At 41.3% G+C, this 13,111-nt stretch overlaps 1 protein-coding gene and 1 long non-coding RNA gene across 2 annotated transcripts; one reads left to right on the top strand and one right to left on the bottom strand.

Annotated features, from left to right (window-relative positions):
- Window positions 1-360: 360 nt before the first annotated feature.
- Window positions 361-4,532, bottom strand: LOC112142229. Its single transcript, XR_002918553.2, has 4 exons — window positions 4,036-4,532; window positions 3,530-3,931; window positions 1,747-1,833; window positions 361-660 (listed from the first exon to the last, which is right to left on the bottom strand). It is a non-coding gene; the product is annotated as an uncharacterized LOC112142229 (long non-coding RNA).
- On the top strand, window positions 3,801-10,903 carry LOC112142227. The gene is made up of 5 exons (XM_024265496.2): window positions 3,801-3,884; window positions 4,569-5,092; window positions 7,719-7,865; window positions 7,998-8,074; window positions 10,767-10,903. The coding sequence occupies exons 2-5, from the start codon at window positions 4,744-4,746 to the stop codon at window positions 10,833-10,835; spliced, it is 642 nt and encodes a 213-aa protein (XP_024121264.1). The 5' UTR covers window positions 3,801-3,884; window positions 4,569-4,743; the 3' UTR covers window positions 10,836-10,903.
- The last annotated feature ends 2,208 nt before the right edge of the window (window positions 10,904-13,111 follow it).

Here is a 13,111-nt window from a genome sequence, read left to right on the forward strand (position 1 = left end):
TTCAGTTCCAGCCCCAGCGGTGTTCCGGCTTCAGACTCTGCGACTGACTCCGGCTTTGGACCTCAAGTCCCAGGGAGCCCGGTGCTCCGTAGCAGCACGCAGACGGACACGCACCTTCACAGCAGCAGCCGGGCGGAGTTTTCTTCCCCTCCACACCCCCATGAAAAGAGCTAAGTGGCCGAACTTCCTCTTGAGCCCGCCAACCTTAGCATCCCCTTTTGTTTGATGTTTTTAGTGAAGTCCTTTTACTTTTGACTGGTTATAATGCACGGTTTGGGGGTTGTTTTTACTTCACTTCGAGTTTTAATGTGTTTGTGATGCTAAGTTGGGTCGGGTGGGAGGATTGTGGCGTGACACCCACTTGTGACTCTTTTAATCTGCCTCGCCATTTATTTTAAGGGGACATGTGGTGCTGTATGCTTTTATTTTCGTGTGACGTTGATCACTTTTATTGAAGGTGGCTTCCACTTCAAAACTTTTAATGATTTTATGTCCTTTTAAAGCTAGCGCGTCTTTTTTTTACCTGAGCTTTTACAAAGCCCTTTTATTTTTTTATTATTGTCATAATAAAAAAAACATCTGTGTGCACACTCCCTGGCCTCTGCTTCTTGTGCCTGGTCGTCTCCCCAGCGGAAGATCGCTTTATCCACCCCTCCGACACTGCCATCAAACAAAGCAGAAGAAAAACATTTGTAGTCCTCCTTCAGCCCTTTCCAGGATCATGCAGTCCTGATCCTTAACATTCCTTTTTCATTCATTTTTTTTTTGTCAACGTTAAAATAAACTTTTTTATTTTCAGAAGTGGAGGTTATTGAAGTAAGAGGTTATTGTTAATATCCAAAGACATACTATAGCTGTGAAATGCTTTAGCATTAGTGATGTAATTTCCGCGCCTGTGTGGACCGATCAGTGGCTGTGGGGGGTCAGGCAGTAGCAATGATTACGTCAACAGTTTCCTTTCTTTGAAGTACATGTATGTATTGTTTTCTGGAGTTTCTATTTTGTCTTTGTTTATTTTATCATGTTTATTGATAGTTTTCTGTAAACAAGTTTTTATGGTTCAAGTGTTTCAAATGTAAATTTGATCAGAAAGAAGTGACTTTGAGTTTGTAAGACAAAGAACTCAGTGAAGTATCACGATTGTTGATCAGTGAGGACAGAAGACTACATTAGTGTTGTGGTGAGTCTGTGGTGGAAGTGCATTGATGTGCACATTAAGAACAAAACAGGAAATATTGTCAGACTCATTAGTGTCGATGTAAAAACAGCAAAAGCAAAAAAAGGTGTTTTCAGTAACCTTAAACATTTTGCTAAAAGCTGTCATTGCTTGTACACCAAATGTTCCTTGTATTCGTTGAAGTTCTAATAAGTTCTTTAACTAAATCCTCTGAATCAGAGTTTTGGGTTCCTATAGGTCCGTTCAGACAGAACCCACAGAGAACCACAGAGCTCCTTTCTGAACTTCTCCTGTATGGGTTCTGTCATGTTGTGGAAAAGTTTCTATGTAGATGAGACGCTGCTCTATTGACAGGACTTTTTAAGACACAAAGAATGCTCCTCCTGTTAAACAGAGACAAATTAGGCGACAGGTTTGGTGCCTCAGTTAGTGATTGTTGCTCCACAAAGTTCTGCATGAGCGACGTGAGGACACCAGGACTTGAACAGTTTTCGTTTGCATGAATTCACTTTTCTTCTCAGACTTGAAAGATGTTCAGATCAGATTTAGCAAATTATGAATAGACTCACCTGTGTGTCAAACATGTCCAGGAGAGCCCACCTCCCACCTGATGAAGGCTCCAGCAGACCCTGGTGGTCCAGGATTTGACTCAGCAACTGAGGAAAGAAATCTGAGCTGTGAGACTGTTGGGATTTGGGACTGTTGTTGTTTTATCTCAGTGAACCCTTTCCTGGTCACTTATCGTTTCTAACATTTAAAAGTTTCATTTCCTGCTGAGGTTCTCAATGTTTCACAGAGAGAGCTGCCTGGTTAAAGAGTAAATGAAGCTGAAGGAGAACCGACACATGCTAAACAGTGACATTTACATTTGGTGACAGAACATTTGGAACAGAAACATTTAGAACAGGGGTCACCGACAGGGCTACCTGGTGCCCGCGGGCACCAGGTAGCCCTCAAGGACCACACAAGGTTCCCTCTGGTCTCTTCTGAAAATAACACAACTCACTTGTGAGCTGCATCTAAAATTACATTTTGTTCTTTTGCTATTTTTTTTTTTTAAATTACACTTGCATTTACATAGATTTAAAAATAAAACGTCTTAAAAATATGTTGATGATACGTGAACTTTAGATAAGTTTAGATGACCTCTGACCTACTTCAGTTCAAAGATCATTAATTTAGTTAAAATATGCTGCAGATTTGGTCATTAGTTCAAAATGTGACAACCTTTGTTTAAAAATGTGGAAATTGATTTTTCTTTAACATTAAATTATTGATAAGCATGGAAGAACATAGTGGAAATGGGACATCTTTTCATGAAAAGTGTGAGTGCGCCTCCTCCACATGGATGAACTCCTTCTCCACCTGCACCCTTAAGGGTTTCTTTATTTACTCGTGTTTTTAATATTATAAAGAAAAACAGGAATATATTTCTGAGTGGGCTGATTGAAAGACCATGTTGCTCTCAGGTACAGGTGTTTTTGATTACAGCATCTGTGACATATCAAATCTTGTCCGCCAATCACGTGACATCATATGAGACCTCCATATCATGTTCTACCAATTTGACCAATTGAATAAATGTACACGCCACAAAAATTAGGTTATTATCCACTGAAATTAAATAAACAAAACAAACAAAAATATGCCAAAACGGCTCTTACAAAATGTAAGTGATCATCTGAAAATGTAACGATTACTTAGATTTATAAAGTGCTGAATATTGATATCTGTTTCATAGCTTGTTGTCATTGCTGATAATTATGGTGAGAGATCAGTGCTTTTACATAGATGAGTATCATTATTTATTATTAATAATGTAGAACTGACTAAAACTAAGCAACATTTGTTTTTCAAAATGGTAGCCCTTCATATGACTCAATATCAATGAAGTAGCCCTCAGTTTCAAAAAGGTTGGTGACCCCTGATTTAGAAGATGAACATCATGCCTGAAGACGTGAAGTTTCCAGGTAGAACTATTGAGTGAAAATCATTTACTAACATGTGAATGATTAAAGGCCAGAATCAGTTCCCTTAAGCGGAGTTCGGGTGAAAGAAGCCGTCATCTGGTAAATCATCAAAAGTCTTGATGACCTTTAAGGTTGAGCAAAGTTGCTGAATCCGGATTTCACACAAAAACAACATGAACCTTAAATGAAAGTTTGCAGAGAGAACATCTCTAACACCTGACAGCAGAAAACAGGATTGATAGAGACAAACCAGACGGAGGTAAGAAACAGCTACACCAGAAGCAGCAGAAGAACACTGATCTCCTGGTAAAGTCTCTCTGAAGGAGTTCATGCTTTATCTTCCTGTTGAAACTCCTCTGCTGATGATCTGGATTCTGCTCACCTGCTGGCTGGTCTTTCTTCACACTGGACTTTATCAGCAGCTTGTTGGTGTTAGCGGTCCTGTTCAGATGTTTCTTCATGAAGCTGCAGGTCCAGACCCGTCCAGAGAACCTGCGGGAGATCCAAACGGGTCTGTGTCCGATGAGCGTTGATGTTATCAGTCTCCTGAAGGAGCAGCTCCTCCTCGTTCCTCTCACTTCCTCTGCAGCTCTAAACCGCGTCCATGCTGATGATGTCACAAACAAACTACTTCCTGTTTGTCACAACAAGATATGAGGAGTTTGAGAGGAAGATGAACACTGAGCTGCTGTCTGTTTCTCTGCAGAGTCCCTGTCTTTCTGCTGCTCTGAACTCAGGTAAGGGTCACCTGTGAGCAGGTGGAGGGCGGAGCTTTATCATGTGACTGAGAGAGAAAGGATGAAAAACCTGATTCCACCTGCCAAACGCCGCAGTCTTCATATTCAAATGTTCTCACAGCTGACCACAGTTCAACATGTCTGAACTCACCTGTTAGCAGGTGAACAGCTCCACACAGGTTGTGGTTTGATTTGACTTAGCTCAGGTCTGTACTGACCTTTAGTCTTTTTGTTTTGCATCAAACACACAAACTCATCTGAGATTTTCAGATTTTAGTAAACATTTCAGGAGAACTGCAGCATCCTTTTCATTCTGATGATCTCCATGTTTGTTCCTCTTCACCAACCAAGACTCCAGGAGATCTTCATCTTCAGGCAGGAAACACATGGAGAAGGTCTGACCTGTGAATGACTGGTTTCTGCCATGCTTGATGCTGATTGGTTAAGATTCTGACTGCTGTTTAACTCCTTCATGTGACTTTGGGAGGTGTGATGTGAAGTTTTTTTGCTGCAATGACAACTTTCAGACACATGGTGAAGCCACTGGGTTACAATCATCATCTGACTGATGATGAAGAGCAGGAGGAAGGATGTGATTTATCATCTGGTTTCTTTACTGTAGTCTTCCTCACCTTCACAGATGTACCAGGTCTTCATCACATCTTTTCTGCCTCTTCCTCACAGGAATCCATCAGTGAGAAGAATCACCTGAAGTTAGAAAAACTGCTCGACGTTCAGAGTTTCATTTCCCTCCTCTGGTTGGGTTTGTGGTTTGACAGCAGACTGAGCAGCTCATGAGTCAGAGGAACAGGAAGATCAAGCTTCATCTGACGGTCTGACAGCAGAGCTCAACGGGATCATGGTGCTGATGATGATGATGATGATGGTGATGATGGTCAGCGTTGAAGGACAGAATGTGATGAAGGTCAGAGCAGAGTTGGGTAAAGACGTCTCCTTAAACTGCTCCATCACGACAAAAGACATCTACTGGTTTGTACAGATCTACAGTCAGATCAAAGCAGTAATCGGACGGGTTTATTATCCAGACACGAATCAGTACTTCTCTCCGGACTATGAATCCAAATATTTATTACTGAAGAACCGTCTGGTGATCAAGAACTTCACTGCAGACGACTGCAGGTCTTACTTCTGTGCTGAGATGAAAAATCACACCTACATCTTTGTGGATTCTTTCCTTCTAGACTCAGGTAAGAACGTCTTCCTGCTGGAGATCTGATCCTGATGAGATCTGATCCTGATGAGATCAGATTTCATCAGGAGATCTGATCCTGATGAGATCTGATCCTGATGAGATCTGATCCTGAAGTCGTTTTCAGGACAGTCACCTTAATCTTCGTTACGACTTCACAGAATGTAATCAGATTACTGACATTCAGACAGAAGACTCTTAAATGCTGTTGGACTCAGATGGAGAGGAACAGTCAGAACCTCAATGTTGGTATTTGTAGACGTTTACATAGAAGACAGAATGGATTCTGCTCCAACAGAAACTCTGTTCATAACTGATGACTGAGAGTTCTGAGAAGTTCAGTTTAAAGAAACTCGGTCACAGAGACAGATCACAAACTCTGAAGTCTATTCAAAAATCGTAGAGTCCCCTTGACTATATATCACAGGAATGATGGTGCTGGTGAAAGTCAATACCACCAAAGATAATTTAAGGGGTTCCTACATTCTGAAGCTGCTTTTAAATATCAGTCTTATTGATCTTAGTGAATCAGTGACTCAGAATGCCTCTATGCTGTTGATTGTTCGTTTTTTAAAAAGCAACCATAATCTGGAGTTCACATGTTGACAGATTCCTGTAACTGTTTGGTTTCTTGTGGTGCATCACTCTGTGATGACAGAAATAAAAGCCTACCGCCTGATCCTGATAGAAAACACTGATTTAGTTGAGCTTCAGTCTATGAAATGTATTTAGATGTAATTCAAAATTCACATCAAATATATCAAAGTCTCTCTTTTGACTGGCGGCACATTCAATGCTTGATGCTTGTCCAAAAATGAATTCATGATTTTGGTGCCACAAGAACTCCTGTGGTGTTCACACACAGACATGCAGGCAGCGGAGCAGAGGGGCTTCTTTTTCTTTTGTTTTCTACTGTTTACTAAAGCTTGTCCATCTCCTACAGTTGGAAGAGGTTTGGTGTCAAACATCAGAACTGAGCAAATCTGGTGAATCTCACTCCAGGACTTTTTTTAACAGCTCTGTTCCGATATATGAAGGACTTGGTGTCATAGAATTCCGACCAGAATGAGTAATTTCATGATCAATTTTCTAATGGTTGGACTTCTATGATTTGAAAAAGATGCCGTCTAAACATCGATACCAAATCAGTTTCTGTGGTTGGTCAAAGTCCAGCTGTTTTACACTCAAACTGTCACAAGTTTAACTGGTTGAACTTCCAGTGTTTGTTCAGTGAATGCCCAGTTTGTATGTAGAGCCTGAGAAAAGAATGAAAAACTTTTGTAGTGACATGTGAACACTGAAGCCTCAAACACGGGTTAAGAACATTTGCATAGACTTCTCATTAAAAGTAGCCAGTGTGAATAAACTTTATAGATTTATCTGAACTCTGAGCAAAAACAAACCATTAGCCTGTTAAAACAGACCTAAACTAGACTTAGGTAGCATAGAGTTATGTGAAAGTAAAAGAGGTTTGGTGGTTTAATCCCATAATCCAACCCCTTCATGGTGAGAGTGAAAAACAAGAGAGTTTTGGCTCTCACTTTTTTGGTACAACCTGAACAAGTTTAAAAATAACTGAGTAAGGGGAGGGGACTGTCCTGCTGTTAGTCAGTGGAGACCTGTCACTGGCCTTTAACTCAACACAATAACAAGAAAAGGACGGGCAGTTTACATTTATACAAAAAGGCCTTAGCCTGATATCATGATGCTGCATTTTTTACTGTTTTTGTGTTTGCATTTTCCAACGTGTGTATGGGTTTGCTTTGGACTGTGGGAGGACCCACAGTCCAGAAACTTCTTCATAGGTTCTTAATCACACGTTTGTGTGTGTTTGTGTATTATTGCATGTTGGTGTGTGTTAGTTTGAGTGTGTGCACCATACGTGGCCTTACAGCAAAATATAAGTGTACGCCATCCATTTCCTCTGTGTGTATATGTGTGCATGTGTAGGTTAACTTGGGTCTTCACCTACCCTCAGATGTCTTTATTTATAATATGGTTACTGGGTTATTACTCGAGACATCTTTAGAAGGAAGCTTATAGAAGGTGATGTCACTGAACAGTTTGAAACTAGTAGGAAAAAGGTATTAGAGGTCTTCATCAAAGGTCTTCGTCAGAGGTCTTCGTCAGAGGTCTTCGTCAGAGGTCTTCGTCAAATGACCTCTAACAGCTTCATCACTGTTTTAATGACGTTCAAGGTTGAACATCAGAGTCTTCAGGTTGTATCAGATGGTTTCAGGAAATGACATCACAGGTCCATCCAGAAAGATCTTTGTTTAAAGGGAGACGGTGTTTCAAAGACTCTGGTAGATCTGGTTACTTGGATGAAGACAAAAGTTCTTTAAACATGCAGAAGCTCTTGTTTTGCTCCCTCAACCACGTTCAGTGGAGGTTCTCTTGCCACACTTCAAGTTTTTGAGAATGTCATCAGCAATCTGCAACCAAAAGCAGAACAAACATGTTCCTGAGATGCATGCAGCAGGTTCATCTGACACAAACATCTTAGAACATCCACATTTTGCTGAGATAGACACTGAGGATCAGAGCTGATGAGAGTTCCAGTGAAGCAGTTTTAGTTCCACTCTGGATCATCTGCTCATCCTCCTCTTCTCTGATTCATCCAGATGTTTCCAACAATCAAACGCCCTCCTCAACCTCAATCTACAACCAGAAAAACACCAGTGAGACCCTCAGAACCGAGCTGCTGCAGAAGAAGGAAGTGGTGTTCTCCTCTCTGGGTCTGAACGGACTCCTGCTTCTTATCATCATTGGTGGGCATGGCTGATCCTGAAGATCTCATGGTTCTGGTTCAGATCTGTAGAGGAACCAGATCATAGACAGAACCTCATGATGATTCCTTCAGAACTCCTGTTTCTTCAGCTCTATTTCTGCTCTGTCAGCAGGTCTGATGTTTCTCCTTCTCAGGAAGAGGAGAGAGCGGAGCGACACTCCAAAACCCCACAAGAACCAGGAGGCTTATGTAAGAACCTCACTCTGATTCTGATCCTCCAACCTAGATTCCTCGAACAGAACATCCGCTCCCTCATGTTCAAGGGTCTTCTTAGTGGATCCTGTGAGACTGCTTTGTTCCTCCTAAACTTTATCCTGCAGACAACAAAACAACCTGAAGTTCCCCTGAGACCATGAGAGGTCACAGATCCTGAATGCTGTGAGAACTTCTGCCTCAAGGCCAGATACAATGTTCCTCCAGGTCCCTAAAGGGTTCTGAAGAACAGCAGAACTCCATGGACTTTTTCTGCTGCACAGAAACACTAAGTGTCCACTGAGATCAGATTGAAGGTCATGAAACTTCTCACACGAGCTCCTCTTCTTCTCATGGTCCAGTCAGAGCTGGAGTCTCCAACTGTGGTTCTCCAGATCCTCCATTATTTTCCAGATCTTCTTTCCTTTTGATTGATGTCTAGTTAGAAGGTTGCAGGTTCGGTTCCTGCATTGCCCTCCCATGTGTCCTGAAGAGACACTGAACCCCACACTGCTGCTGCTGGTTACAGGTCAGTGTGTGAACAGAGCGTTAGATACGCTGTTTACTGGAGCAGGTTCTGTGGTTCTGAAGAAACTCTGGAAAACTAACAGTAGACCTGGTACATCCAGAGCTTGTAGATCTTTAGCTCGAAGTGAGAAATCTAGATCTCGAGCTGGTCGATCTAGTGCACAGGTCTGCAACCTGCTGCTCCAGAGCCACATGTGGCTCTTTTATCTCTCTATGATGGCTCTCTGGTGAAGAAAAATAAAATTAAAGTAATTTTCAAAACCAGCCCAGAGTCCAGTCGTGTCCGCTGGTTTGGCCATGTTCTTCGCCTTCCCTCTGAACACCCAACAAGAGTCATTTTGAAGTTTGACCCAAAGGCCGCAGGCTGGAGACGACCGCGAGGAAAGCCCCGCACTCGGTGGCTTGACATCATTTCAGACGACCTTCGCCAACATGGCATTACTGCAAAGGACGCAGACCTGCTGGCACAAGACCGCCAGTGTTGGAGACACCTGACTCATCTGATCAGCTCAACGCACCAGGGCAGGACACCAGCCCTAACGCAGGAGCAAGATAGATAGATAGAATTTAAAAAAAAAAAAATAGAGTTTAGCTTCTGTTTTAGCAACACGCTAATGCTTTTTTGCTAGTTTGTTGTCTACTGGGGTTCATCTTGTAATTAAGCAACAAGCTAGCTTATTTGGTTATAATTTGGCTTCAACTGAGTTTGTTATGCTAATTTGGAGTTTAGCTAATATTTTAGGAATTGGCTGATTTAATTTACCAAATAATTTTATGCTAATTTGGAGTTCAGTTAGTAATTAGGCAATTAGCTAGCTTTTTTGCTAATTTTTCCTCTACAAAAGGTAAAGACATTAAATAAATAAATAAATACATTTTGAGAGATGCTGGTTTATTTTTATATTTTGCTTTTGTTCGTGCCAAAAAATGTCTCTCATAATTCACATTTATTAAAAAATAAATAAATAAATAAAAAGCAAATAGAAGGTCATGAATGCAAATCCAAATTTTTTAAAGGCTAAAGTAAATCCATGCGGCTCCTTAGATTTTGATCAGTAGAAAACAAGTCCAAATGCTCTTTTACTGTTAAAGGTTGCCGACCCCTGATCTAGTGGATCTAGATCTGGTAGATCTAGTGCAGAGAGAGAGAGAGAGAATTGGAACAGACAAAAGCAAATATATAAAAAGAAACTAACATCTCAAAAAAAGATTTTTTTTCTTTTACTTCTTTTCAAAATACAAGCTGCTCTGTGCCAAACAGGATCATCTCAGAGCAGCTAGTAACTATTGTTGTTCAGCATAAGATAATATGTGCTTTTAACTCATTAAAGATCAAACCTTTTACCCAAATTTTGCCTTTCAAATAAAATCTGTTCATTCTGGAGGTAGAGTTGATCAAACAAGATGTCTTCAGGTCAACAGGATGTAAAAACCTACATAGTTTATCATCTATGTGAACCTCAGCATCAATTTATACACTTAACTAATCTAAATTTAATAAAGGCTAATTATGTGATCCTTAAATAAAAAAAATACAATTTCATTTTTTTCTCTTTCTTTTTTTGTTTTTTTCCCCTCTTTGTCCTCATCAGTCTTACACTGCTGGGTTTTGTTATTTTACTTTGGATCTTGGTAGTCTTAGTTTTCAGGCTTTGTTTATTTGTTTTCTTTAGGTAGTTTTGGTTAGACAGTCATTATCAGGAGCTGCTGACTCTGACAGTCGACATGGCTGGATCAGCAGTCTCCATGACTTATTTTATGTTTGTCCAAGGAGCCAACATGGAGAGATAAAAGAGCCACATGTGGATCTGGAACTCGATCTGGACTAGAGAATATAGATTTGATAGATCTAGTAAATCTCGATCTGGTAGATCTCAATCTAGTAGAGCTCTTTGTGGTAGATCTAGATCTGGTACATCTGTTTGATCTTGATCTAGTAGATCTAGATCCTGTAGACCATGTCCTGGCAGAATTGCATCAATTTTCCATCAAGGACCAGAGAACAGCTGCTGATGTTCATCCAGGACTTGGATGTGGTGTGAGTGGAGCTGGATCAGAAGCTGATGAAGATCTTTGGTCCTTCAGGATCTTCACAGAGCAGAGCTGATGGGTCTGCGGTCCTCAAGGTTCAGTTTTTGTGATGTTCTCTGTTGTTTTTCAGTATGAAGAGGTCAACCTGCCGCTGCCCAGAGAGCAGGCCATCTACCACAAAGTTCAGCTTCCTTACTGACTCTCTGCTGACACCTGGACAGGTGACACACCTGGAGGTCTGTGGATTCTAGAAAAACTCATCTGCCTAAAGATGGTTTTTGTTTTTGGTGACTCAGGACTTGACCTGAATCCAGACCTTTGATGATGAAAGGAGGAATGGATTAATGGAAGAACATCCAAACATTGAAGGTGGAGGAGGCTTCACCTGTCATGACTCATTTGGAGAGTTTCTCCAGGTTTTGTTGTCCTTGTTTCTTGTTTATGTATCAACTGTTTGTTCACTCTTGTCTTTGTATCCAAATAATCCTAAATAAAGTCAGAGGGCTTCGTCCTCCATATTTGTAGTTTCTCCCTGAGACAGAGAAGAACAACGTTCTCTTCATGAGAATGTTCTCCATCACCTCCATCCCTACTGACATTAGCATTTAATTGACCACAAAGAACTGTGTGGGCGGAGCCTCACATTCTCCATCTTTGGAGTCTGTTGTCATGGAAATAACACAAATGAGTCTTCTGAGAAGACACCTGTCTACACCTCCCATGAGCCAACGGGTGCCGTGAGGGTGGTGGCTCATGCTGCTTTGAATGCTGCTCTGGTTTAAACAGGTTCAGTTCGTCTGAAGGTTCAGAGGACAGAAACCCCACCCCTATCACCTCTGCCCTCACAATCATCAGATTCACAATCATCAGCATTGTGGGACATCTGCGGTCAGCCCCACCTGCAGCATGCAGGAGCAGCTCAGTGTAAATGTGTCTGCACTCAGACAGGTGAGCTCACCTGTGGAAGCAGGAAAGGACTCGGGTCCATGAACGCAGCATTCCATTTTACAGAAGGGACAGTTAAGGCAGTGTGAACTGAAGCAGACAAGTTTCCTTTGAATCTCAGAAGCTCTGAAACCACGTCTTCCTGTTGTTTGGGGCTCAAACAAACAGTGACAAAGGTGACATTGTCTGAGAAGGGCCCCCCACCAGCCAAAGTTTCTTGGAATCGCCCCCACAACTGCGAGTCTGCAGCCTCCAAAGTGGGGCACATGATCACACCTCTGTGAGGTTTGACCACAGACACTGTAGTGTCAGAGCAGCAGTTTGAATGCAGATGAACAGATCAGATATCTACCGTTGAAGGAAGCAACTACGAACCGTTTGGTTTCCTCTGGTTTACCTGAGCGTCGAGTCACATGAGCCGTGAAGCCTTGAAGACATACAGGTCACTGTTAGGACCCTGGCAATGCAAGTGCACGTGATGGGTCAGGATCTCTGGTGGAGGTTCAGGTGCAGTCGAGGGGCCTCATCAGTTGTCTTGTAGGGTAACTTCTGCTGTTTGTATTTGTCACAATGTGGCGGGACTGGAGTGGCCTGGTTAACATAGGAGGCAGACCTCTTCAGACTTCAGGAACAGAGTTTTATTCTCAGTTTCACAGCTCACACAAACTCCTTCCCTCTGCCAGCGTCCCCTTACACTGAGCTTCTTCCCTTTTAAAGATCTCAGCTAATAGGCTGGCCGCGCCCAGGAAGGAAGTCAATTTAATCAAATAAAAGAAGAAAAAGAAAAACAAAAGACAGAAATGTCCTGCAAACTATACATTTAAAGTCCTGTAAACAATTCAGACATAAACAACTCAAAACATTACAATCAATGTCCTGTGGGCATCAGGAAGAGATGGTGAGACATCACAAAATCAATCAACTAATTTAAACATGTTGAGTCTGTTTTGTTCCTGCATGATATTTCTAAAAGTGCTGACCATAAGTGGAAAGTAGATACAACTCCTTTGTCACAGTACTTTTTTCCACAAATATAATAAAGTTTAAGTGGCTAACGTGCTAACATGCTACTGTGTGTTCCCTCCACATACATCCTCTTAACTGCTGGAACTTCTCCTCAAACGTGGAAGCACTAAGACATTTCCTGTGTACAGGGTTCCTGTACGTTTCTTCAAGTTAAATTTCAGACTTTTTAAGACGTTGCATATGAAAAATTAAGACAAATTTATCGGCCTAATTCCCATTAACAGTGTAACCTAATCTATTAATTTCAGTAATTAAATTACAATTATAGACTACAGAAAACCATCATTACTTTGTTACTCACATTTTAGTGTAGTGAAACTATTGGGGACAAATAAACTAAATATGTGTACACAGTTGCATGGCTCTGATGTTGTCTTTTGCTTAAATAAAACAAAGCAGACAAAAAAAAGTTTGAGTTCTGACAGATGTGGGCTAATCCAGAGTTTGAGATTGGTCAAAGTAAAATTAAACTATGAGCAATTTGTACACGAATCGGTCAACTGG

This window comes from Oryzias melastigma, unplaced genomic scaffold, assembly GCF_002922805.2.
Source record: "Oryzias melastigma strain HK-1 unplaced genomic scaffold, ASM292280v2 sc00262, whole genome shotgun sequence".
In the NCBI taxonomy this organism is placed as follows: Eukaryota; Metazoa; Chordata; class Actinopteri; order Beloniformes; family Adrianichthyidae; genus Oryzias; species Oryzias melastigma.

Coding starts and splice junctions, on each gene's coding strand:
- LOC112142227 (XM_024265496.2), top strand. CDS start 4,744: ATGGTGCTGATGATGATGATGATGATGGTGATGATGGTCAGCGTTGAA. Junction 5,093..7,718: donor TTCTTTCCTTCTAGACTCAG/GTAAGAACGTCT, acceptor TGATTCATCCAG/ATGTTTCCAACAATCAAACG. Junction 8,075..10,766: donor ACAAGAACCAGGAGGCTTAT/GTAAGAACCTCA, acceptor GTTGTTTTTCAG/TATGAAGAGGTCAACCTGCC.